Source organism: Ammospiza caudacuta, chromosome 2 (genome assembly GCF_027887145.1).
Source record: "Ammospiza caudacuta isolate bAmmCau1 chromosome 2, bAmmCau1.pri, whole genome shotgun sequence".
NCBI lineage: Eukaryota > Metazoa > Chordata > Aves > Passeriformes > Passerellidae > Ammospiza > Ammospiza caudacuta.
The window spans coordinates 117,556,059-117,582,808 of record NC_080594.1 but is presented as its reverse complement, the minus strand read 5'-3'; the positions used below and the strand labels follow the sequence as shown (position 1 = coordinate 117,582,808).

General features: G+C 38.9%; 1 protein-coding gene across 2 annotated transcripts in view; it reads right to left on the bottom strand.

Annotated features, from left to right (window-relative positions):
• DSCAM (DS cell adhesion molecule) overlaps nucleotides 1–26,750 on the bottom strand; it is a 403,090-nt gene that overhangs the window by 370,928 nt on the left and 5,412 nt on the right. For both annotated transcript variants that reach the window (XM_058825080.1, XM_058825079.1), the window contains exon 2: nucleotides 26,314–26,460. In XM_058825080.1, coding sequence (XP_058681063.1) covers nucleotides 26,314–26,416 — 103 coding nt within the window. In that variant the 5' untranslated portion in view covers nucleotides 26,417–26,460. The remainder of the gene's footprint in view (nucleotides 1–26,313; nucleotides 26,461–26,750) is intronic.

The following is a 26,750-nucleotide window of genomic DNA, read 5'->3' as shown; positions in this document are numbered from 1 at the left end:
TATCCCTTTTTGCCATTGCTTGAGATGTTGTCATTTCCATTTTTTCAGGTGGGACAGAAAAATATTGTCACTATACAAGTGATTTCAGGAAAACCACTTGGCAAGTGGCCATAGTCCAAAAGGTTTAACCTCAATTTCTCCACAGTAACCAGCATAAATGTTACATCCCATCCTAACTCCATAACCCATCCATCTCTAGGCAGACAGTGATTTTAAGTTGTAAATATCTATATAATCTCTTTGTGTTACTTCTGGTCCTAGAAAAAGACAGGTAGTGGGAGATTTAAATCTGCATTTCATTAGCCTCTGGTTAACAAGCTGAATTTCTTGTTCCCCTTAGGGAGTATTTCCACTTTGCTTGTTTTGAAAGATGCTCTTCTTTACCTTCTCAAGAAAATCCTCCAGGCAGATTAACATAAAAAGTGATTGTCTGTACAAAAACTGAGAAGTATTTAGAGCTACTTTTCCTATGAATTTGGCTCAAACCTCCTCATTTAGAATGTAACTAACAAATTATTCCCTACATTTTTATAGATAAGGCAATTTCAGAAAAGAATTGCACACCAAACCACACCTTTGAATGAAGAAAAAATCCCAACTAATGCTTACATGTCAGAGAGATGGCTTGCCATAAATCCTATTATTTCAGAAGGGACTGGCAGCAACTCCAGCAAGATTTTCTTCATGTTTTCTACTTTTTTTTCTTTTGCCAGCTGGAGGGGCTTTATCTTCACACATATAAATGCTTTACATCTTTTTAAAAGTCCTCCAAAACACCTACCAACAACTCCACACACTCCTATATGCTATTTAATTCAGTGTGAAGTTTTAACACTTTATTAACATCCTGAGAAATGCCAAAGCTGTGCTTCCAGCAGGTTAAACCTGAATGGGGAAAAAACGGGAATATGTATTTTAAAATGCATCATATTATGAAAATCATTCTTCTTCCACAAGATATGAATCACAAAACCTACTACTTCATTACCTACACAGAGTATTTATGCTTTTGGATGCTTTCAACATTTGTTTTCTACTACATTTTAGTTCTGTAACTTTAGACACTGGGGAAAAACAAAAAAAAAATACTCCAGCTTCACAAGCAGCACCTATTATTGAAATGTTAATTTTCATTTAAATATAGAAGAAATAATAACATTTGCATTTAAACTGCCGTGATTAAGCTTTGAAAGGCCAGAAATTAAGTTACTTATCTTTTGGGGGGATTTTACAAATCCCTGTCTCAGTAGCAAGTGGTGAATAGACACAAAACAGACCAGCTCTGGTCCTAGCTTATTTTAATTTTTACATCTGCAAAATAGGAGACTATAACATTTACAATTATAAAATTTCTCCCACAGGACAAGGTGCTCAGTACAATAGAAATAGAAAAGTATTAATAATCCCATGAGTTCTATAAAAAATGGGGGAAAAAAAAGAGAGACAGACTAAGGAGACAGAGAAACCTGATTAGATGTAGGGCTCAAAAGAGCATTAGGTTTCCAAATGGGTCTGAGGCAAAAGAAGCACAGCTCTGAAGAGCATAATATCCAGGAAGACATTCAGTGTTAGATACCAAAATCAATCAGCTGTGTTCAAATCTAATCCTTGGTAGTTTATTGCTTTAGCTGAATATATGCTGATAGTGCAAACAAAGGTTTTCCTTCAGTGTGATAAATGTGCTGGGAGACTCACAGGAATAGTTCTTGCTTTTCTATACCCCAGCCAGGGAAAATTGGACAAAGAATTTTGATTCATGTTGTTAAGAAAGAAGAAATATGTGTTTATTTGGCTTTGTAACCAAACTGAAGAGAAATTTGATTATTCATGCAGCTGCTATAAAAGCCCAGTCAGAGACTTGTTTTACCTATTACTAAACAACCAAATCAGTCATTGCCAAAAGCAGTTCTATTAAATTCTATTAAATGCTAAGTAAAGACTTATATTTGCCCTTTACCACCAAGACACAGACAGAAAACAATTTTTGTCTGAAAAAAAAATGAGTTATCTTTAAACAACAAGATTTTCAAAACTGCATCTGTCTTGAACCAGACATGTTTTGGTGCTGAAGGTTTTAACTTCAGAGGAAAGTTTTCACTTAGATTCAGAAATGCTTTTACAGCTAAAATTCAATACTAATAATTTGATAATAAAATCCCTCTTAAAACAAACAACATCCATCTCTGACTAAACCTTCCAGAGAAATGAACACAGCAGATTTTCAATCATGGAATGTTTGGGTGTTTTTCAGTGTTGGAGGGACCTTGAAGATCATCCAATTTTTCCCCCTACCATGGGCAGGGACACCTTGCACTGTCCCAGGTTGCTCCAAGCCCCAGTGTCCAACCTGGCCTAAGTTTCCTCAAAGTTTGCTCTCAAACAAGGCACACAAAGCAGGCTGCAACTCCAGAAAATAAATCAGGAGCATTCAAGGATATTTGGAATATTGAAAGGTATTTAGATGTGAAAACAAAAAGTCTATTCTAAAGGAATTCATCTTTTGAAGAGAAAAAGATATCCAGACAAGAAACAATTTTCTTGGTGTCAAAAGAGCATTTTAAAAGGGATGTAAGTGGCAAAATCTGAAAGAAATGTCACAATGTAGCACTTTCGTGATTATTCTGTGAAGGAAAAGCAAAATTAAGAAAAATGCAAGAAAGAAAAGGCTGTTCAGTCCTCTTTTCCTGTTTTAAAAGAATTAGAAATCTGTATGAACTGACTGCATGAAAAATATCAGAAAGCTAAAAAATAACATATTTTAGAAATGCACAATACTGCTTAAGAACTATGAAACATTTTTTTAAATTCCCAATGATGCTTATTTTCATTAGGATTAACAACACAGCATGAATATTGTGAATTCATAATCAACAAAAATTTTTTGGTTGTGAAATCAACAAAATAGTAGCAAGTTAAAATCATAAGCAAGCAAGCTGGACTGACATTATGACCTATCTTAAAATCTAGGAGAGCACTGTCAGTATCTTTGAGTGTAAATAAAGAGGTTTACCTTATAGGTTTTGGGGTTTTTTTAATATTACTAAGCAGGAACTTCTCGTTTTTAGAATCCTCTGTAACTTAAAGCCAGATTTTTTTTAATAGTATTCTAACATTCTTAATGTTCAAATTATTTTAATATTTTGGGTAATTAATATGTTCATCCTGCGGGTAGTATTAGGTGATCATCTTTTGTGGGTAGCACCCACAAAAAGATGAATACAGAAAATATAATTTAAAGTGATTTTTGGGGGGGGGGGGTGAATAACAAACAAATAAAAAGCCAAAGCCTAAAAACCAAAACAAAGGCAACCAACAACTTCAGCTGCAGCATTTTAATAAAACAGCCTGTTATCTCTCTGCTCCTCCCTCCCCTCCCAAAACAGACATGTCAAACTTGGATATCTCTTGCTCTAGGCAATAGGCTGATGGATGGTATAACCAGATGTCCTCTGCTTATCATTAGACAAGGCACACATTTCTCTGACCTCCACGCTGAAATACGCTCCAAATTTTGCTTGCTTTGTTTAAAAGCAAAACCCAAAGATAACCACGTTACACAAAGCCACCATCTACACATCTGTATGTGTTCTGTCTGCACAAAACCAGCCAACATCCCCCCTTTTGAAATCCAGATGAGAGATTTTCCATTTTTAGACAACTGCTAGGAAGGCACAACGTTCTGCTTACGAGCAGAGCGCACCAGTGACAGTAAACCACAGCCAGAAGGCAATAATCCATTTACAAAGGGCACCACAAAGATTCTGCATCCCCCATTCATATTCTGGTGCAGTCACCTGCTGCTGGAGCATCTCTCCAAGCAGATTTTTTTTGCAGCAAGGAGGAGCAGGAGCAATTAATAGGAGCACTCTGCCATACATCTTCCTCTCCTCTTGTCCTTACCTGTGTCTGCTCACACCCACACAGAGGTCCCAGAGGTCACAGTCCCAGGGTGCTCCATCTTTAGTGGGGTAATTATTCTGCTCAGCAGAGAGGGATTTGACAGCTCCCTCCCCAAAGGCAGGCAGTTGTTGAGCTGAGACATGCAGCAGCATCCTGTGTGTTTGCTCCTTGGGGGTAGGACAAAGCTATTCAGGAGAAATCCCAAAGGAACAGCTGAGACTTTGGTGGAGCCAGGAGGAATTTTGTAAGGTCCTGCTCCAGACCAGCCCAGCAACACCTGAGGTGGTTGCTGCTGCCTCCCACTGCAGATCCAAGGTTGCAGGTGAGGTGGTGGATGTGGCTGAATCCCCGCAGGTCTCCCCTGTGCTGTGGGAAGCACAGAGTGTGGCCAAGGACATTCAGGCTCTGCCTTAGGCAATTGCCTCATTTGCTGGAGCCCAGAGACTGGCTTGTCTCATCAGAATACTGAGGTGAATAATAAAACAGGTCCCCACACTCACCACAGGAAGAAAACACCACTGGAATTATTTTCCATAAAACTATCAGGAAGCTTTGCGAGATGAGGACACTCTCTTCATTTTCACTCTGATTAATAGCCATGGTTTTGACACAAATGTTAAGCACCCAAGGAGGTTTTGTGATTCATCTTTTTCTTAGATGAAATTGAGCAAAACAAAAATATGTATCATGACTTTTATACAGGAAGAAATGTCTGGCATTTCCAGTTAGAAGGGAGCTACATAGGGACTGTCATCGAGGTTATATATTAGACATTAACAAAGTCTGGTCATGCACAAACAACTAAAATATATCACACTGTATGTTAAGCATATTAAAAGGGAGGAATGCATATTAAATGTATATTAAAATTTATATTAAAAGGGAGTATGTTAAAAGGATTTATATTAAATGTATATTAAAATGTATATTAAAAGGGAGGAATCCACATGTGTGAAAGAGGAAGTTACATAGCAGATCCAAATCTGGAATATTCAGTTTTTTCCAGCACAGAATTATTACAGAGGTCAAGTGTTTCCTTTCCTTAAGAGAAATTATCTTCTCTTTAAGAGAAATTATCCATCTTTGAGGCAAAATAAAAGGGCTGTGCTTTTGCATAAAATAGGAACTCTGCAATAACTGCCTCAGTGCACAATGAGAAAATTAGATGGCATGTTGGGTAACAGCTACATTTTCTCAAACTTTCATAATTTCAATTTTTTTAAACTATCATTCTATAGAACAAGTACTTTTCTATAAAGATATAGTAATTGAATACATAATAGAGCAGTCAGTGGTGACAGTCCAGTGAAAAGGGAATTCCATTAGAGAACAACTTGCTTTTAAAATCATCCATAGATAACAGAATATTGAGCTGCTTTACATCAGTAGCTTTAAACACACTTTTTTCAGTGACCTCTGGCACATAATAGGGTACTTGCTTTCCTCTGTTTTTCAGTCTTAATCAGTTCTGTCAACAGGTATTGTATTATACTGCTTTTATATTTCTGTCTAATCACAATATTTTCAGCAATTAGGTGTGAAATCAAGACAAGTAAATCTGTTAGATTAAGAACACTATAGATAAAAAATGTCATGTTCCTTAATTGACATCAGCAGAGTTTCTCTACAAGCTTTGCCAAGGAATAACAACACAAAACCTACAGATGAATCAACTGTGTCCTGGGCTGATCCCAGGACAGATCCACTGATCACAGGCTGATCCACTGATCCCAGTCTGGGTGATGCCTTTAGTTTTATCTTTCATATTTTCCAGATTCTGTACTGCATTAGTACAGAACTCTGAACTTCATATAAAGCATTAGCAAGATCTCCCCACAGTTCAGTCAGACAAAACAATCCTCCAGCCTGGGAACCAAGGACACCATTGCAGCTTCAGGCCCAAAGAGTGCTAACAACAAAAAGGCCCAAAAGGCCCAGAAAGTGCAAACAGTGAATTGAGGAGAGCAATCTGGGAGGATGGGACTGCATAACCTGAAGCTGTAATTGGACAATTGATCCCAATATGAAAATGGACACTTATAAAAGTGTGAAAACTCATGAGTTGTTGTCCATCTTGGGTGTAGCCTCAGCCAGGCTCTTGTACTGCCCAAGGTGCATCCTTTGAAGGCCTTTTTAATAAATCTCTGCTTTATTCCTTTAACTCTGTCCATCCTCTGTTTCATGATCCTCTCAAGGCATCATGAGGAACAGGAAAGGGGATGAGACCCCATCTGTAGAGCTGCCCCAGCCCTGGGCCCAGCACAGGGAGGACGTGGAGGCACCAAAGGAGAGAGTCCAGAGGAGGAGAGAGTCTTTGCATACCTTGTTCTAAGTTGATTGTCTGATGTTCCTCAAAACAAGGGTTTTTTTCTCTGGGGGAAGAGATTTGGAGAGAGCCCAGAGGAGGCTCCAGGATGGGCAGAGGATGGAGCAGCTCTGCTGGCAGGAAAGGCTGGCACAGCTGGCATTGCTCACCTGCACAGGAGAAGCTTTGGGCTGAGCTCAGGGTGGCCTTGCAGGGCCTGGAGGAGCCCCAGGAAAGCTGGAGAGAGACAATTGCCAGGGGATGCAGGGACAGCACACAGGGAATGGCTTCAAAGTGAACATTTTTCAGGTTCAGATCAGATATTAGGAAGACATTGTTCCCTAGGGTGGTGGGAAGAAGCTGAAATAAAATTCCCAGAGCAGCTGTGGCTGCCCCTGGATCCCAAGGCCAGGTTGGACACTGGGGCTTGAAGCAGCCTGGGACAGTGGAAGGTGTCCCTGCCATGGCTGGGGTGGCACCGGATGATCTTTAAGGTCCCTTCCAAACCCAAGTCATTCTACAATTACATGGACAAACACAGTCCTAATTGTCACTTCCCATGAGCAGCAACTGGCAGTGCTGCTGGGGGAATAAAGTACCTTTCACGAAGTTGAGGCCCACTGCAGAATCTTTCTCTCTTTTCTGTTCTAGATCTTTATTCTTTGAAAGGAAACAATATTCCTCTCTCAGAGAAGGGAACCCTTGTTTTGAGGAACATCAGACAATCAGCTTAGAACAAGGTATGCAAAGACTAAAATTCTGTTCACCGTCATTTCCTGATCTAAGAGTTTTTCTCTTGAGAGAAACAAGACTTCAGAATTTCACTTCATGAAATGAGCTTCCTCTCTTGTCATGTGAATTTCTAAGGGAGAGACTTGCACTTGTCTACAGGGACAGACACATTTTTTCCTCAGTTACCAGGTATCCCCCCAAAGGCTCCTTATCATATATGTAAGGGACATGCTACTTTTCCTCAGACAGGCAAATAAACATAAAAAGTGCCCCAAACAGAGCAGCTCTGTCATCCACTTTGATTTTAAGGGCCAATGCCAAACAGCTGTAGCAATAAAAAATTTCATTTTCTGATCTATGCACTGCTAGATCTTCAACCTGCAGCCAGGGTAGCTTTATATAGGATGTTTAACAGGTGGAAATCTGATTGAAAAACCTGATTTATTGTCTTTATTTACAGGCTAAGGCATTTCCAAATGCATAGGCATCTGTAGTTTAATAATTCAACTAAACTGCATGTCACTATGTATGTCACCCACAATGTCAAGAAATATTTAACACCATTGATAAAAACAAAGAAAAAGCCATCAACATTGAATGTTTTTCAAATTGCAAAAATTTTAAGTCACATCCTTTTGTTTCTGCTGAAGATATTTCAATTAGCACAGTAAATTGTTTGGTTTTAAAAAGGCAAGTCATTTCAGTCTCTTTAGTTGTGGGTGTCTGGTCTAACACAGGTCCTCCTGTAAATCACAGATAATCAATTCAAAAGGTCAGTGCGGATTAAAAGAAATAAATCACATATAGGGACATTTGTCAGACTGCAAATTACTCTTTTATGTCCTCTGAAGTAATATCTCTCTTGCTTATTTCAGGTACTATGAGTAATTAAAAAAACATAAAATAATGAATGTGTGTAAGGAGGAGTTTCCTGCCAAAAGTCAAGTTTTAAATATCTTACACTGCTTCAAGTTTGGCTCTGTGAGACTAATGTTCCCTAAAACAAGTTTCAGGCTGCAGCCTGAGCTATCAGAAACAAGGCATTACTCATCTTCAGAATAACAAAAATATTCGTCTTCAGTGCTAATAAAACCCAGGAGCTTCCCTTGTTCTCAAAGAGCCGAGGGTTTTTCTACATAAAAATCTGTGAAAAAAGTCTATGTAGACTTAGATTTGACATTTTTCAAGTCAAACAAGAAGACAGCAAAAATTAATATAATTCTGTGTCTCCTTAATTTGCCCGCTTCCTCCTCTCCCCTCAGTTAAGTTTCGTATTTATAATTCCTTTTTTTGCTTGTATTGCACACTGAAATCCTTAGGTAGATGGATAAATATTATAGAGTTCATAAATGATTATGAAGATAAAGTAAGTGATTTTTTTTACTCTTTTCAAGTATTTAATTTTAATATTTACCTTTTCAAGCATTTTATTTACTTTCTTAAGTATTTAAGAATATTTAAAGTATTCTAAGTAAAATCCCCAAACAACCAAAATTAAGAAAGCTCTACAGATCAAACACAAATCACAAACTTAGTGAGAGAAACATTTTGAAAGTGTGGCCTAAAATTTGCACAGTGGGAACCTCCCCAATAACCACATAACTTTCAATCTAGTAAAGCTTTGAAGCAGATTTGATATTTTCCCTGTGCTCATGCAGTGCCTCAGCTTCTGTATGTGCAAAATGGAGATATCACTCCATAAATTGCTCCTGCAGAAAAGATTTATAGAGGAAAAGGGTAAAGCCTTATGTGAGAGATAAATATCATTAATTGTTCACTGCAGTACAGCAATATTCTGGCTCTCCTAATTCCTAGAGAAAATTATCTGTTTCCTCCACAGTTTGCAAAGCGTGTCCTCAAAGACAGGAATAAAGAATGAGAATGCTGAGTTGCTTGGCTGTGACATTTTAATATCCTTTGAGCCACTGAAAGACGCTTGTGATTTATCAAAACAACATTTTCCCATATCTAAAAATTCAACATTTTTTTCATCCAAGGAGTACCTGCACTGGTGTCTGAGGGTGATGGAGGAAAAAAAAATTAAATTTCATCCACTGCTATGATGTGGAGGCAGCTGAAAGCGCTGAGTGCATGCTGGAATACGACGCGAAATGAACAACACTCATGCTGAGATGTTTAAGCCAAAAAAAGGTGTGTTTATTTCTGGACTTTGATATTTATAGAATTTTAAAAGTGACCATGGATTGGAGGATGAAATTGCTACTTCTCCAACCACATTGGTCAAACTAACAGTCTATCAATTCTCTTTTTTAGAAAGGAATGCAAACCAATCATTATTTACATGAAAATGCATGAGAAAACCTATTACAAAAATGTAAACATCAAAAAACTTTAAAAAACTTTAAAATAACAAAGCAACAAGTGTGGAACACCAGACCCTGTGGCCTGGGAGTGATTCTGGATCTCAGAATGATAGAGAATAGAATTAAAAAGTCAAGGAAGTTGGCAAAGCCCTCCCAGCCCATGCAGTGCCAGCTGTGCCCCGTGGGCACCCTGTCCCCAGCCCAGAGCACTCAGTGCCACCTCCAGGGCACACCTGCAGGGATGGGCACTGCAAAGCTCCCTGGGCAGCCCCTGCCAAGGCCTGAGCTCCCTTTCCATGGGCAAATTGCTGCTGCTGTCCCAGCTGAGCCTGCTCTGGCCCAGCCTGAGGCCATTCCCTCTTACCCTGTTGCTCATTTCCTGGGAGAACTGGGAGATAAAATAGGTTGGTTTAACAGAGTGGTAACAAAGTGAAATCAGCACAGGGCTACCAAAGGGAAATAATTTATTACTCAATAATTATTTAATAATTTATTAATTAATAATGATGAATTATGAAAGAATGAATTCTCCTCAGCCCCTGACCAGCATTGCTTCCCATTTGCTCTCGCAGGTAAAACACACACACAAGGGAGGAGAAAATTTGGATAATGTGGTGGTTTTATCCCACTCTTCCCTTCCAGCTTTAAGTTACTGAATGCAGCAGATCACCTTGACTGTTTGCTCTACACACCCCTTTCCCTCTACAACTTCTCATTTTGCATTTGCAGACATTATGCCATTTCTAAAATTTCCTTAATTAGGGGATGTGGGGGTGATGTTATGTTACCACAAATTTTATTTTGTTACCCCAAATTTTAAATTCACTTTTATTCTGAATGACACTGGGAGATGAGGAAAAAATGAAGTAGGGATAAGGAAGCGGAGATTTATAATTTCTTCTTTAAAGTGTGAAATGTTAAATATTCAAGCTCCAAATGAAAAGGTTTGAACTGGAAAACAACTCTATTTGAATGCCCTGCTCCTCTGAGCCTGCAGCACTCATGGCTTGATCTCTCCCCTGGTGTTTCAGAAGTGGAGAGAAACATTCCCTCTTCTTTTGGGAACATATGGCCACGTTTGGACAGTGTCAGAGGCAGCTGGTTGTGCTGAGACCTGCCCTAATTGCTTCTCCTCAGTGTCTCCCCAATGCTTCCAGGGTGACAGGACAGAAAACTAATGGGATTTGGAGAACAGTGTGAGGAGCACAAAGTCACTTCATTTCTGCCCACACATTTTGCCACTGTTCCACTCTGAGCTCAATTACTGTCTTCCTTCTTGTAAAAAGCCACTTCCCAAATCATAATAAATCTAAATCACTTCCCAAATCTACTCTTTCTTTCCAGGCTCTTTTAGTTTCCTGCTCCATTCTATTCAGATGGAATTCAGTCATACAGCCAGCCCAGACCGCTTTGAACTTCCTGTCCATATTGGCTTGAAAAGTCTTCAGTGGCCTAATAGATTGTTTGCTGTTCAAATAAAAATAATTTGGAGCCAAGTTTCAACCCAGATTATTATTTTATGGGCATCTGTGAGCTCCAGAAGAGAAGAACCCTGAGCAGAAGCATTAAATGATGCTCCATAATAACTGTAAAAGAGATATTGGGTGAATTATTAGAGGGGGAAGTGTTTGAATGTTCCCAATCCAGGATCCAAGTCACCCAGACACAGAATTTCCCTGTTCCTCATTAATACACCAGATTAAACCCAGTGCTGACTTGCCCTTGCAACGTGTCTGAGGTTAAAAATGCCTGTGTACTCAACTTAATAGGCTCCCATTAGGGAAATGCAAAATTAGCATTGATTTTATTTAAAAAGGCCATCCCGGATAAATGGGGTGGTTAAATGGCTACACACAAAATTTTTCTGAGCTCTGGCAATTCCTTTCCCACAGAAAATATCCTATTTGGATGTGACAGAGTTTGCTAATTTCCATATGTTCTTTAGCTCAAAATACTCCTTCTCCCAAAACAGGAGGTCAGGGAGGAAAGTAAAAAAATAAGCACAACAAACAAAAAAAATTGAACAAAACAGCCAAAAACCAAACCAACAAAAAAATCTGCTAGGATTAGTATTGGAACAGACAATCAATAAAAACCCGCACAATTCTTTATCCTAAGAAATTATTTTTTCCTAGAGAATTACATGGGTAATTTTCAAACGGCTTTCACTTTAAAATGAAAAGAGGAAAATATGCAATTTTGAAAATATTGAAAGGAAAATTCTGGTTTTTTCTGCATGCCTTGCAGTTTTTTATTTATTTGTTTTGGCTGAATCGTAACTTTTTCAACAGGACAGCATTTTTAACCAAAAAAAAAGCACATTTTCCTAATAAAGTAGTTGGCAGCAAAGGATATCAATCCTGAGAGAGAGAAAAGAATTATGCACTTCAAAACAGTAAGAAGGAAGTGAGTTTTGATTCTAAATGCAATTAATTTTCATTAATTAAAACAACATGAAGGTCTGGGGGTGGTGGAGACAGAAAATTTAGGGCATTTATAATTATTATCCCCTGTTCCTGTGGATTCCTTCCAACAATTTATTATCAGGTATGAGATATGGTGAAAAAATTAAATGAAAGCAACAAAAACCCACAATAAATTTCATCTTCTTTTAGCTAACTATTTTTAGCCATTTTTTAATGGCAAGCAATGTTTAACTATCCCAGCTCTCCCATCTTCCCTCTCCTCACATGGGGAACTCCAGACCAAGGCAACAAGAGCTGCACAAACACAAATCTGAAACATTGGTTTGTGGGTTTATTACTATTTATATAAAACAGTCCTACCAATTACACACTTAATCTCCTTTATTTCATGTTTTGGTACTTGGGAAGAAACAGGAACCATGGATCCAAGGAAAGAATAAGGTTTTAGGAGATCCTGCCTGAGGATTTGCAATGAGAAAACTGAGGAAGTCTTGTTTCTTTGCTTTTCTGTTTCCCTCAATATAAAGAGGGAAAAGAGATAAAGAGATGTTACAAGAGTGATAATTCAAATTAACCAAAAAGAGGGTTTGGGCTTTTCATAAAGGAAGAGAGATGCCAAAACAGGCAAAGATAAAGGTTCCCTTGGTTTTCAACAGAGTTTGTGATACAGAATTTCTTTAGCACTTGAAAAACAAGTCAGCTCTAAAATGTGCTGTGAATAACCATTGATAAGGGGGCAAAGAAATCCTAATAATAAACAGAGCTCAGGCAAGAAAGGAGAAGATGCATGAAAGAAAAGGAAGGCCAAAAATCCAATTAATAACTTCTTTTTCTGAAATCCCTTTTGATGCACACAGAGCATCTCACAAGATCTTGTTGGGCTGCTGACATTTAGAGGGGTTTTCTTTTCCTCACCCCTTCTGTAAAACTGCTGAATGGCTGCTGTGACACAGCACACATTATCCCATCACTTCTTATTTATGGATGCACTTTGCCCCCCCAGCCCTGGATTTGCCTTTCAGCAGGTCATAAATGTGCATTTTGAAAAGCAGATCAACTTTGCTTCTGTTGCTGTAATGGAATTTTTCCAAGAAAATTAATGTCTTGTTTGTTTTCAGCACAAGGAATTCATGAAATCCAGCCAGTTAGGAACTTAAAAAACATTTAAGAAGAACAAAAAGTATTTTGTAGATGATCAATCCCCTTATTCTTCTGAATTCTTCGCTATTTATATCTCCATTTAAATACAATTCAAGGTTAGCATTTTTTTATTTTTCAGTTTTCTTTTATCCCCACTTTATGTTTTTCCCCTAACCACTACACTACATCCACAGCTGCTTCCACATTTTATTATTTTGCAGTAAATTACTAATTATATTTCAAATATAAATATATAAACTTATGTGTTATATATTTATATTGGAAATATATAAATTTCTATAATATATAAAAATTTATATATAACTACACTAGAAATCAAAATTTTTTTCTATTTTTTATTTTTGACTGATGTTTTACATACATGTAAAAATATCAGTGCTTATAGAGACTTTTGTGAAATTTTATATTGAAAATTTATTTTACAGAAGGATTTTGATTTTAGAAGACACTGAATATAGTGAGCATTTCTTTAATTGAAAATATCTATATAGTTTTATTATTTTTTAAAATCTGCAAAATATTTTTCACATTTAAGAGATGAGTTTTAACACTGTTTTAATTCTCTTTTAATAGTTGTATATACCCACATGGTGATTTCTAGAATTTCAGTTGGTGTCATTTTTTCCTTTTTCATATCAGAAAACCTTTTCAATTTTAAAACAAATACATTTTAGTCAGTATTCTGTGAAAAGCAGTTTTAAATTGAATGGAAAAATGGGGTACATGGAAGGATTCTCAGTGCTCAGTACAGAAACTGCACTCTTGGAGGCACAAAACAAATGTGAGTCTGAAAGAACAGAAGGAAATATTTCTTCCACCATTATCACTCAGGTATTGCCTGGAGGATCAGTTGGAAGACAAATATCAGAAGAAAAAAGATGTTGCTTTCCCATGGTTTATGTCTCTCTAAAGAATAAAATGTAGATTTACTAAACAATGGTGTTTAACCAGCAGGATGTTTTACAAAAGGAGAAAAAAAAAAAAAAAAAAACAAAAAAACCCAAAAAAAACCCAAAACCAAACCAAAAAAAAAAGAAGAAAAAATATCTCTACCTCCTGTAGAAAACTATCATCTATTTGTCTCTTTGTTAGTGCAAAAATTTAAAAATCACCTCCACAGCTGGACTACAATGTATTTTCTGAGTGTGTCAGGAATTTGATTTTCTGTTTTAATGGAGAAGGAGGGAAAAACCTTTAGGAAAAAAAATAAAATTCCCCAGGCATGCAATTGATAAACAAGAGTGCTGTATGTCAGCTGGAATATGTAATCCCCAAACAGAGCCTGCCCTGACCTTCCACAAGTAGCAGGGCAATTGTTCTTGGGGATTTTATGAATATCAGTGTCTATTTGCAAAGAAAGCCCTGGATGAAAGAGGAAAATGAATTTGAATTTGCAGTGAGAGCGAGCATCCAGCACTGGGCTGCACCCCAGCTGGAGGAGAGCCAGCATTGATCCCCGGGCAGGGAGCCAAGGAGGCATCCTTGGCATGGTGCAGGACCAATTCTGCAGCTGGAGAGCTGAGCTGGGCACAGAGGAGGGACCTCTGCATCATCTGCAGCAGAAACAAAGATTTAGAGATGCCAAGGTATTCATTTCCCCATCCTCTCTTGCTGCCAGCCCAGAAGCTGCAGCAGTAAAACACTCGAGGTTTGCAGGGGGAAACTGGAGAGAACAATCACATGGGGAAATTGTGGAGAACAATCCCTCCAGGGCCCTGCAGTGACAGACAAATCCTTTGGAGAAGGAGGAGGAGAGAATGAAACCAAAGCCCAGACCCGAAACCACAGTGATACACACAGGATGCAACCCTGAATTCTCAGTCCACTCATCCCTCCCAACAATTTGTCCCAGGGTCAAATTGCTGCCTCAAGTTGCCCTTTTAGTTCCCCATGGCTGCATCCCAGCGTCAGGGAGCAGGATGTGGAGCATCCCCCCTTGGCAGGGCTGTTCAGTGGCCACATCTGCCTGTGAGGAAGAGTTGGGCATCACCCAGGGAGGAAGAGCTGGCCCAGGGCTGTCGCAGGCATCTTTTATGGAAAATTCTTTCCCTAGGATTTTTCCTCCTGAGAAGCTGAGAAGCCTCAGGAACAAAATGTAAACATTGATTATCTGCTGCTGTGGAATGCAACAGGTGCATCTGTGATTGGTCTCATGTTGGATGTTTCTAATTAACGGCCAATCACAGTCAGCTGGCTCAGACATTGAGCCACAAGCCTTTGCTATGATTCCTTTTTTTCTATTCTTAGCTAGCCTTCTGATGAAATCCTTTCTTCTATTCTTTTAGTATAGTTTTAAGATAATATATATCATAAAATAATAAATCAGCCTTCTGAAACAAGGAGTCAGATCCTTGTCTCTCCCCTCATCCTAAGACCCCTGTGAACACGGTCACACAGGGCTCCTTCCCCAGCCCTGATGGGGTGTCCCCTCACCTGCAGCACTGGCATGAATTTTTAACTCCTCTGTTCACCCATGCAGCAGTGGCTTTCAGTCCAATTCACTGCACAAGATGTGCAATCCTGGAGGTGAAATCCCGGGATTAATTCACACTGAGCGCACACAACGGCGAGAAAAGTGACAGTGCAGACAGAGAGGAAGAAAAGGGGAATTTCTGTAATCAAAACCAAATTGGTTACTTTAAAATGAACAGTGAGTAATCCATGAAGGTACCCAAATAAACACAGAGCCTTTCAGATGGCAGCAGGGAAAGGAAAAACCTGCAGGCACAGAAAAGGACACAATGAGGTAGGAGAGAATAAGTTGCCATAGACATATACCTACAGCCTTCATTTCATGCACCCATAATTCTCCCTGGCAGCTGCATGATTAATTCAAAGATTTATTGATTTTTTTTGCCTTGCTCAATCCTGTTGACCTGCTTTTGTTGACAGGTCTCTGTGGATCACACTCTGGCAGCTGAAAGCGTTGGCATCACATTGGTCTCCAATGGCCCACAGGAAACATTTCAACTCATTCCACACCACCAGTGCTCGAGTGCAATGGCAAGAACATGCAGGACTTATTTTAAACAAAAAAAAACAAAACAAAAAAAAACCCAAAAAAAACATGAAAAAAAAAAAACTGGTAGGCTATTTTGCTGTGAAAAATATCTGTAATCACAATTATAATGTAATTTTCGTGGTGGTAGAGAACATATAAACAATTTAATCTGTTTTTCTCTATTTTCACTCAATAAAATTCACTGGTTTTAAGTTTTCTGGATATTTTTGGCAACTGCTCACAACATAAAATGTTTAGATTCTGCATCTATCACCTTTGTGCATCAGGACAGAGCATCTGCCCCAGCAGAGCTTGAGCTCACACACCAGATCACAGGCTCTAAATTTCACTTGATTCTGACTAAAAGGTCACCTGGCCTCCATCATAACCTCCCTCCAAAGGGAAAACACACATGCAATTAAAATGTGGCTTTCCAGATCAGCAGCCCAGGTACAGCACTGATGTCACAGCAAATTAAACAAAGCCCTACCAGATAGGCACCTCCAATTCCTTCTAATGAGTCATCCTTCTAATGAGCCTCTCAATTAAAACTGGACTCTTGACAGGGAGGGCAAACCAAATGAGCATTGTGTGAGCATCTACAGCCCTAAAAAAAATGTGGATTTATCAACTTAGTGCCATTGTGCTCCACAGTGATGTTTTAATTGAAATCAGTTACCTGGTACAACACACAACAATAGAATATTCTGTTTCTGCTTGTTTGTTTGGTTTTTTTTCCAGATGTCACCTGTAGATATCTCTTTGGATGTATTAAAAATAACCTGAAAACCACAGCTGGTGGCAGTTTTGCCATTCTGCTCCCCTCAGAGTGCAGCTAAACCACGTCCACAGGCAGGAAGGGCTCCCAGTGGCGAGGCACACACTCATTAAAATGAATCTCATGCATCAATTTTGTGCCCTCACATCAAAGCTGTCACAGCTCGTTGGTGTTTGCTCAGGTTAGGCTGGGTTTTGATGGGGAACCTCAAGCACACAGTGCTTGGTGTGGTCACCTACTTATTCACTGCTGCTCAGCAAGGTGACAACGTCACCAGCTCCTGGCAGGGGAGATTTATAAGGAAGAAAACAATGCTACAATCGCTATTTCAAAAAGCAAAAATGAAAATAAATCATAAAACTGGACCTAAAAGCAGCACACTGATTCATCAACGTAGAATTTTGATACCTGTTTGTAGAATTTTGATACCAAATCTGAACTTTGCTGTCTATAAAATCAGACACCCCCACCCCAAATCATGCCAGGTAAAAATATTGCCTTAAGTATTGAAGAAAATACCTATGAACCAAAAAACTGACTGAAGAATGGTGAAATAAGAGCAAAGACAAAATGGAAGAATGCTGAGTGAGCACCTGGGAAGGTTAGCAGTCAGCCTGCTCTTATTTCACCTTTAATAAAGAGCTGGTAAACATCAAGTTCATTTAAATGCAGGCCATATTTATTTGAAGGCTCTTCAAGCCCCAGAGAGAATGAATATTACAGAAACCATGAGGGCTGGAAAAAGCTGGCCAGGTGATAAAATGGGTTTCACCCAGGAAAATGAAAGAAATTTCAAGCACATCTGGAGAGAAAATAACGTGACACAGATATTTCCAGTGAAAGGCTAACTGTGTCACTGAATTCAGCCATGCTGAAAGAAACCTCTTCATGACTGGAAACATCAATAACAAGGTGGTAAAACAGAACAGTTTGGGCATCAGATTGGATAATGTTATGCATGGTCCAACAGAGCCTCAGGCCCATGGAGAGATGCGATAAGTGCCCATATTTGTGTGTGTGTGTGTGTGTGTGTATATATATATATATATATATATATATATATATGTATGTATGTATGTAAGTATACACACACTGGTGGATACAGAGAGAAGGGCATAAATCATAAAAAAATAAATATTTGAAACATTTACCCAGAAGCAGATTTGCAATCCTCTCTCTCTGTTTAATTCTCAAGAAGGCAAAAGCAATTCTAAAGGGGACCTGAATCCAATCAAGTATTTCACATGCTTTAATTTAAGTAGAGAGGAAATAAATTAAAGAGTTGAGGCAAAAAAATTGAGAAAGAGGATTCAGGGGTTGTTGGGCTTGGGTTTTTTATTTTGGTTTGTTTTAAAGTGAGAAGAGGGAAAGAGTCCCTCCCATTGATGGAAATGAAGGGCTGCCCAAAACTCAGTAGCAATAGAAGGAAAAGTTACGATACACATTTATCCTAGACATGCTTTGTTACTGAAATGTCAAAGCCACTGCTCCTATTTGTGATTCCCATTAGAATTAAAATTGCTGGGTATGATGAGACAGAGCAAATTCTGGCTTTTTGGACTTTAACCACAACACTGCACTCAGAGATAGTTTTCTCCTCCATCTCTCTCAAACAGCCAGCATTGTTCTCTGCCCCCAGACCAGCCAAAATGTCCAGTCACACTGAGGAAAATCCACAAGTCCCTTTACAGGGAAATACTACCCTCTGTGATGTTAACACTGCATTTCACTTCCCTGTGCTGAGTAAATGATCAGAAACCACTCCTGTGCTACAACCACATTGCTCACTTTCCTCTGTGCTACCAAAAGTGATTTTTTGACATGTGGATCAGATGCTTTCCATCTTCATCCCTTTGAGTGGCTCCCAACCCCTGACTCCCACCAGGCTGCTGAAATCCTTGCATCCAATGCTACCCATACCAGAGAAATAACTTTTAAATTATTCACCCCATCAAAATACTCCAATGTAATAGAATAGGAAACAAAAATGGAGCCCAGAGAAGACAGAGGAATGGTTTAGGTGGAAAAGACCTCTGAGATCACTGAGTCCAACCATTAATCCATTCTCTAAGTACCACATTAGAGGTATGGTTTTAGCACTTCCAGGGATGGCAATTCCACCACTTCCCTGAGCAATCTGTTCTGACCACCCTCCCAGTGAAGAAATTATTCCCAATACCCAACCTAAACCTCCCCTGGCACATCTTGAGGCCATTTCCTCTTGTCCTATTGCTTGTTACTTATAATTTCCTTCAGTGAACTGTTTGAAGTACATGGCCTCACTCAGTTACAATTTTCATTCATCAGACAGAGGAAGGTGTGAAAATTGTTTGCACAAGCAGCAAGTGCTAATTTTCTACCATCTCCACTTTCTGGTGCTATAAGATACTGTCCTCTTAAAAGAGAAGAGCTCTCAAGAAAAACGTGGAAAACCAGACATTTCTTAAATAATGCAGTAAATAATTTTTTCCCTATGTCCCTCAGGAAAATAACCTTGCTGAAAGAGAAAGTGAGGAAGCAATATATTGTCTTTAGAGATGGGCAAGTGCACTTTAGGAAGCTCAGAAAAACACGTTAGTGGAACAGCAAACCTGCAGCCTGACCCGAGTGTGGCTGAATGCTGCTCCCATCAGCCTTCCAGGGAGCGGAGGAAGTTCAGCACAGGGAGAGATTTGCCTGCTGTGCTTTCTGAGTGCTGATACAGCTCTGAAGAGGAGAATTAAACCTCACTGACATGGGTTTGGTAGAAGGTAGTTTGCATGCAGATTTTTAAAAATTTTATATATGTTGCTAATATTTAGTAATTTAAAAAAAATGTAATCTTTATCTCACTCCACCTGGAACCAGAAGAAATCTTGCATGTAGAGCATTCAGGGACACAGGTTAAATATATGTTGCATGCTTGGGTTTTGGCAGCTGTGGTTAAGCACTGACATCAAAGCAAAGCAAGAAACATCATTGCTCATCTCTACTAGACCCAGACTCAGTCAAATGGCTGCACTTAATCCCAGTGGTCACCACCAATAATCTAATTGTGATCACAGAACTTCACACAGGACCAGTCTCCATAAAGAGTTTGTTTTTTCTTGCACTATGTACAAACCTCATGGCTGAAAAACCAGCCCAGTGCAAACTGAGCCCTTGCTGTAATCTCCAAATCTGCTTTGGACTGTTCAGGGTGGGCCCTCTTAAAGATGTTTTTGTGTTATTATGGAAATAGTTATAATAACTATTTGATTAGTTATTATAGTTATAATAGCTTTTGATAGTTATAACTTTTGATAGTTATAATAACTTTTGATTTTTTTTGCTTCAAAAGAAATAATAAGAAGTTCATTAATCAATTGAATTTAGTAGCACTTTATCTGTGGGAGGAGGACTGCCTTTGAGAAAATTTTTCTGAGTATTTAGTTTTAAATAATCCATGAAGCTTGCTCATAGAAAAAAGTCATAAATTCAGTAAAAAGGTCTTTTAATCTCGAAGTCCTTAAATAGAACTCAAGCCAATAAAAAACCAGAAAAAAATAACCCAACAAAAAAACCTTCCTCAAAACCCAGATTTATCAACCCCCCCAAAACCCCAAAACAAAACAAACCCAAAAGCCAAACCTTTCTGAATTGAGTGTTCCCATCATAATGGCTCTTTAATAGCAATCATTTGTTGAATGCTGGGCATTCAACAGTGCCCAGCAGAGCCCAAATCTGCAGTGCTGAGTTTCAGAAGTCACCACGTGGTAACTCCTGGCAAACTCAGATGCTGATTGCCAACCAGAGCAGCTCAGAAAAGCCCTTTGTGCAGAAAGGGACCAAGAGCCCCCGAGCCTTTTAAAGACGAGACTTGAGGAACTGTGTGTAAATAAATAATGCAATTCATTAGGCCAAATGTAGGTCAGTGTACATCAGTGGCACTTCCCAAGCTGTGGTCCAGTGTGACTAATTCCTGGCTGGTGGGCAGGAGGCTGGCTGGAAGGCTCATCACTTGTCACCAGCATGTCAATCACAGGGTTCCTTCAGGGAACCAAGTTCCATCCATGCTCACCCACCTTTCCTCAGAGCTGCTGTTCTGCCAGTGCACACTCAAATATGCCATTGTGCACAGCTGCTGTTAGCTGTCTCTCCCCTTTTCTACATTTTTTTTAAGCAGTCACAGGCCATGTATAAATCAGAGAGATTCTTGCATGGTGTGTCATTAGACGGGAAAACGGGAATTCAGAAAGGTCGGGGCACCAACCTACCCATGATCCTGCTCTTGGCACTGTTCAGAAACACAGAAAAACTCAAAATCCCTGGCACTTATCAGGATCAGGGCAGGAGGCATTCCTAACAGGAATACAGAGTGCAGTGACAGACCCAAGTTAATTCTTCAGGCTTTGTTTACATCCATTCCTCATTCTGCTCCTCTCTCTTTGCTGATCCCTTACACTGACCTTCACTCACAGTAATCCCTCCTGCTACAACCACACCCATCCTTTGCTCTCCCTGGGACTAATTAAGACATGAGTGGGTTCTGCTCTGTGCTTTCACCTGGGCACAGCCCAATCAGCATTTATTCCACTTCCCTTTCTAGTCCAGCTCCACAGTTCAGTGTGTGAAGAAGAAATAAGCCAAGCACTTGACTCCCCTCTGCCTTGGAGATGCTCAACAGGAGAAGAAGCACAATCTGTGCTGGGGCACTTTACTATACTATTATCCCTTGGGTTTATTATTTTTATTATTATTATTTATTATTATTTTGGGGGATTTTATTACAAAAACCTCAGCTTTGCTGAGCTCTTTGGTCCTGTAGGGCTTATTCTGCTTTCAGTGGTCAGAAGGTCAGCACAAAGCTGATTCCAAAAGTCTCTTTTCTTTAGAAATGGTCTGTGAAGGAAAGCAGGAAGAGGGAAAGGAAGTTTGACTTTGAGCTATCCATCAGGTATTCTAGAGTGATTCTAGGATGAACACAATGCTCTAGGCTGATTTAAGATTTTATGTTTAGTGCCATTAATGAAAACATGTAGGATTTGGTTACAGGCACAAGAACAAACTGCACTGCCTTGCTCTCCCTATTATAATTTAATTTCAGATGGTTTCAAGTCAACTGACAATGCAAAATTCTTCAGAAAATAAGGATTTTAGGAAAAGAAACCCTGTAGCTGCAGCTGCAGAGCTTGGCACAGCAGTTACCTGCACTTTGTGAGCCCCTTGAGACTTGTCAGAGTTACCATCAATCCATAATTTTGCTGACACTTCAGAGCTTGTCAGACACCACTGCAAAGTCTGATTATTAAACAGCTGTGTCCAGTGGAGAGAGCAGAATATTCCGTCTCACCATTATTCCTCAAAATGGAGTTTTCCAGTATTAAAAGCTTTCTCTGTATTTGCTGTTGGAGCTCAGTGTTTTCTGCTTTTCCTCAAAATAGATTCACTTGAATAGTTGTTTTTAAAATGATTTAAAATTTTTTTCTTGCTACCTTTGCCCCTACAGGAGATCCTGTAAAAGCTTTTTGTCCTTAGGTTTGCTGTCATATCAGAAGAAAAAGTGTAGGAGCAAAACCCCAATTTTGGAACTGTTTCCTAACAGACAGACAAGCCCCTGCACATGGAAACTTCACAGAAATTGGTATTTCTGGCTCCAAACATGGGCACCCTCCCCTTTATTGAACATGGAGGATGATTTATTGGGGTACTCCCTGGAAAAGCTCTGGTAATAGGTCTTAATATGTTTCAACTCCCAATTACTTTACAATAACCTGGAGGCACGACATGAAATTGCAGCCAGGAAACAGAAGATGCTCTTGCCCAGCTGTATTTATTACACACTTGGATTTCTGTGGACATCACTGTGCTCCCTGAAAACCAAATATACAGATATGCCCAGGATAGCATACTGTGGCAAGACCAAAAACATTGTACAGTTTTAACAAAGGGACACTCTTCTAAAACTCTCTTTCTAAAAAGGCAGGATATATTTACCCTAGAAAAATAAAAAACATTGTGCTTTTGGGGTTTTTTTTTGTTTTGTTTTAATATTAAAAAGGAAGGAAGTGGTGGAAGGAAGTGGCGGAAGAAAGGAAGTGGCGGAAGGAAGGAAGTGGCGGAAGGAAGTGGCGGAAGGAAGGAAGGAAGGAAGGAAGTGTCGGAAGGAAGGAAGGAAGGAAGGAAGTGTCGGAAGGAAGGAAGTGTCGGAAGGAAGTGTCGGAAGGAAGTGTCGGAAGGAAGTGTCGGAAGGAAGTGTCGGAAGGAAGGAAGTGTCGGAAGGAAGGAAGTGTCGGAAGGAAGGAAGGAAGGAAGGAAGGAAGGAAGGAAGGAAGGAAGGAAGGAAGGAAGGAAGGAAGGAAGGAAGTGTCGGAAGGAAGGAAGGAAGTGTCGGAAGGAAGTGTCGGAAGGAAGGAAGGAAGGGAAAGAGAGAGAAAGAAAGAAAAAAGAAAGAAAGAAGAGCAAGAGAAAGAAAGAGAGCAAGAGAGAAAGAGAGATATTGCTTAAATAAAGGATTCTGGTACATCTCTCTATCCTCGTAGTCAGAATGGCACTAACAGGCACACAGGTAGATGAAATATTTACTCTAGGTTGTTGTTGGAAGAATTGCATCGGGGTTTAAGTCCTTCAGAAAAGAAAGAAAAGACTTCTCTGGCATCTGTTTTGAATGTTTTTATCATCTCAGTGGAAATGAAAGAATCACAGGATGGTTTGGGTTGGAGGGGATCTGAAAGCCCATCCAGTGCCACCCCTGCCATGGCAGGGACACTTTCCACTGTCCCAGGCTGCTCCAGCCCAAGTGTCCAACCTGGCCTTGGGATCCAGGGGCAGCCACAGCTGCTCTGGGAAATCTGTTCCAAGCCCTCACCAGCCTCAGAGTAAAGAATTTCTCCTTAATATCCAGTCAAGTAAATACTACCATTTTTTCCCCCACAAAAACCTTTTCCACTTCAAACCATGATAAGCATCACTCTCAAATATATTTATAACTATATAACTATAATATATAATATATTACATATTATCATATATAAATATATATTTTATATATATCATTATAACTATTATTATATTTGTTCCTTTTACAGTAGAGGTTTCTCCTCAAGCTGGCTTTCCTTTTTGAAGATGTTAATGAATAACCAATAAAACAGTTATTTAGAAGGAAAAAAACCAGAAGAAAATAAATAAGAACTTGATATTTTCCAATACTTAATAACTTCCAATACTTTCCTGAGTGCAAGACCAAAGAATCTGGTTTTGCACATTAAAAAAATACAATAAATAGGGATTTTATAGCATCTGTTCTAATGAACTATGTTTTATTTTCATTTAAATTGCCAACTGCAGAATTGAGGGATTGTGAGATAATAAGAAACTTGCTAAAGTTTGTCATAGATTTTTAGTGATTGTAGCCTTGTCAACCATTGTCAGAGGGTGCATAAAGGAAAAAAAAATTAGATTTAGATCTATATAGTTGACTGTTATCACACTGTTTTATTCCCCAAACATTTTGGCATTAAAACCAATATAAGCTAATAAAAAATAAATTATCTGCAAGTGGCAGCTATAATGTTTTGAAGAGCTGGCATATTTTTTCCTTAAAAAGGAAATTACAGAGACCTGGATGTCCCCTACTCCTGATTCCAGGGTGAAGGTAGGATTGAGCCACTCTCAGATATCACAGAGGTAGAAGGAATTCAGATTGTGTCCTCTCAGCCTATGTTTCCACAGAAAACATGCATATTTTTTTTATAACAGGGAATGATTAAACTTAGAAAAAAAATTAAGGTAGTTAATCATGAAGAAATTAATGTTTTTTCCTCCAGCCAAGACTCACACCTACAGACATACATGCACCATGCAGCAGATTATTTTAAGACTAAGCAAAATAAACACATCCATCCACTCTTGTGTTAATTAGTTGCAATCATAGTTTAGAGAACCTTAAGCATAATTCTGCATCAATATATACAGAATAATGGAAAGCTTGTGGTTTTTGCATTTAAATACAACTCTGTATTGGCTGAGGTGCTGGTGAGTCCAGTAATTCAGATATTCCAGACCTCTGTGCAAACACACCCAGCTGCAGTTGCTCCATGACAAAAAATTATGATATTATCAAAATCCAAAACCATATTAAGGAAGTGAAATTACCAAGCTTAGACAGTGCAACATAGAAAAACTGATCATCAATTACATAGGTTTTAAATATCTACCAAATGCTTAGAAATGTCTTTGAATTATAATTTTTGAAGAAAATATTTCAAGGTGATGTCAGGAATCAATAAAACATGGAGAGAAATTAAATCTATAATATGAGCCATATAGAGACACAGGTATTGCCATCAATGACACAATTTTCCATAAAATAAAAATTAGTAATATACTGAGGGGGTGTACAGGAACATTTCCACATGCTTGAGCATCATAAACACAAACATATTCCCGAGTAGACTGTACAACATTTAACTCAAACTATTTTTTTTTCCATTCTGCACAGCCCTGGAACAATACATTTCCAATTTCTGCACATATAAATCATTTGTATGTGCAACAACAACTGCACTCTGCATTATCTATAATTCAGATATGTACTATACTGAAAATATTTCTCCTACCCATTTGTTCTCCCATGAATTTCTTGCAATGTGTATGCTTTAAAATGTTAGATTTTCTTTGCTCAAATTCCTGAACAATGCCTCATATTTTCTCCCTCTGTCAGTAAATAGATTAATGCACATAACTGCTTTACTACAGATTTTTTCACTTCAATATGTTCAGCTTATAACAGTGCTTAAGCCTCCACTGTTATCTGTGAAGATATTTGGGATTAAAATGCTATGAAACTATAAATATTGATTACATACCTCATTTAAACATAACCAAACTCATTTAGACCCGGGATTTCTTCTAATCCATGAGTAACATCACCACTAAAAACAATTACAACCCAGCACATGTTTATGACACTCAAATTTCCTTGGCATGCAGGAGCTCTCTATCAAAGTTAAAATGCAAACCCACTGCCACAGTACCCGAAAGCTGGTTTTATGTCTGGTATAAAACAAAAACCATGTTATTTTCCCCTCAAGCAGCCTAGAAAAGCAGGGCTGTCTGAAGCCTTCGTGTCGCACACACAGAGTCACAGGGATGCAGCAACACTGAAGTGAAATACATTACTGGGAGGATGACATCCCACTCAGTTATAATTGAACCAAAGCAAACATCAGCCTTTGGGGAGGGAAAGAAAAGAAACAGGAAACATCTCTGTCACATTCACAATCTCTGAAAAATCCCTTTGCCCAGGATTTTGCTCCTGGGAAGTTGAGAAGCCTCAGAGAAAAAGGAAAACAGTTGTTATCTCATTTGCTTCTCCTGTGTTTTGCTCATGTGGAATGTGTTTGGAGATTGTTTACACACAGGTGATTGTTTCATTGGATTATGGTGGGAGTTGTTTTCACTCGTTGGCCAATCAGGGCCAACTGTGTCGGGACTTGAGTTTTCATTATTATCTTTTTAGCATTCTGTAAGTATCTTTTCTGTATTCTTTAGTACAGTTTAGTATAGTATTCCTTAATAAAATATAGTATAATAAAATAATAAATCAGCCTTCTGAGAACATGGAGTCAGATTCATCATTCCTTCTGTTGTCGGGCACTCTGCAAATACAATACATCTCTGCCATTGCCAGCTGGGAAAAACAAAAATAAAAAGCCATAAGAGCCTACCTGAGACAAGCGAGACTGTGTCTTTCTCCCATGAGACAACAGTGATGTATGCCTCCACAGAGGAGGGGATAATGCACTTGAACACTGCTACATTGCCTCTCATGGCTTTCTGGTCCTCCACACGGACTGTATAGGGTTCCCGTAAAACTGCAGGGACAAGAGGAGCCTTTGTTACAGAAATTGGTGCAGGAATTGCAGCCCCACACCTCACCCACTGCCTCAGCCTTGCAAAGTGCCCCCAGAATCAGGCTGGGAGCTCTCGTCTCAGGGAATGGCGCACACAAGTTGATACAAAAGCATTCCTGGTGTTATAGGATAGGGAATAAAACAATGTGGATACTGGAATGTTTAAGGTAAAAAGAAGGATGTTTAATTTCTGACTTTAACATTTATAGTGTTAGGAAAATTAATCCACAAACACCAGAGGTTTATGTCCA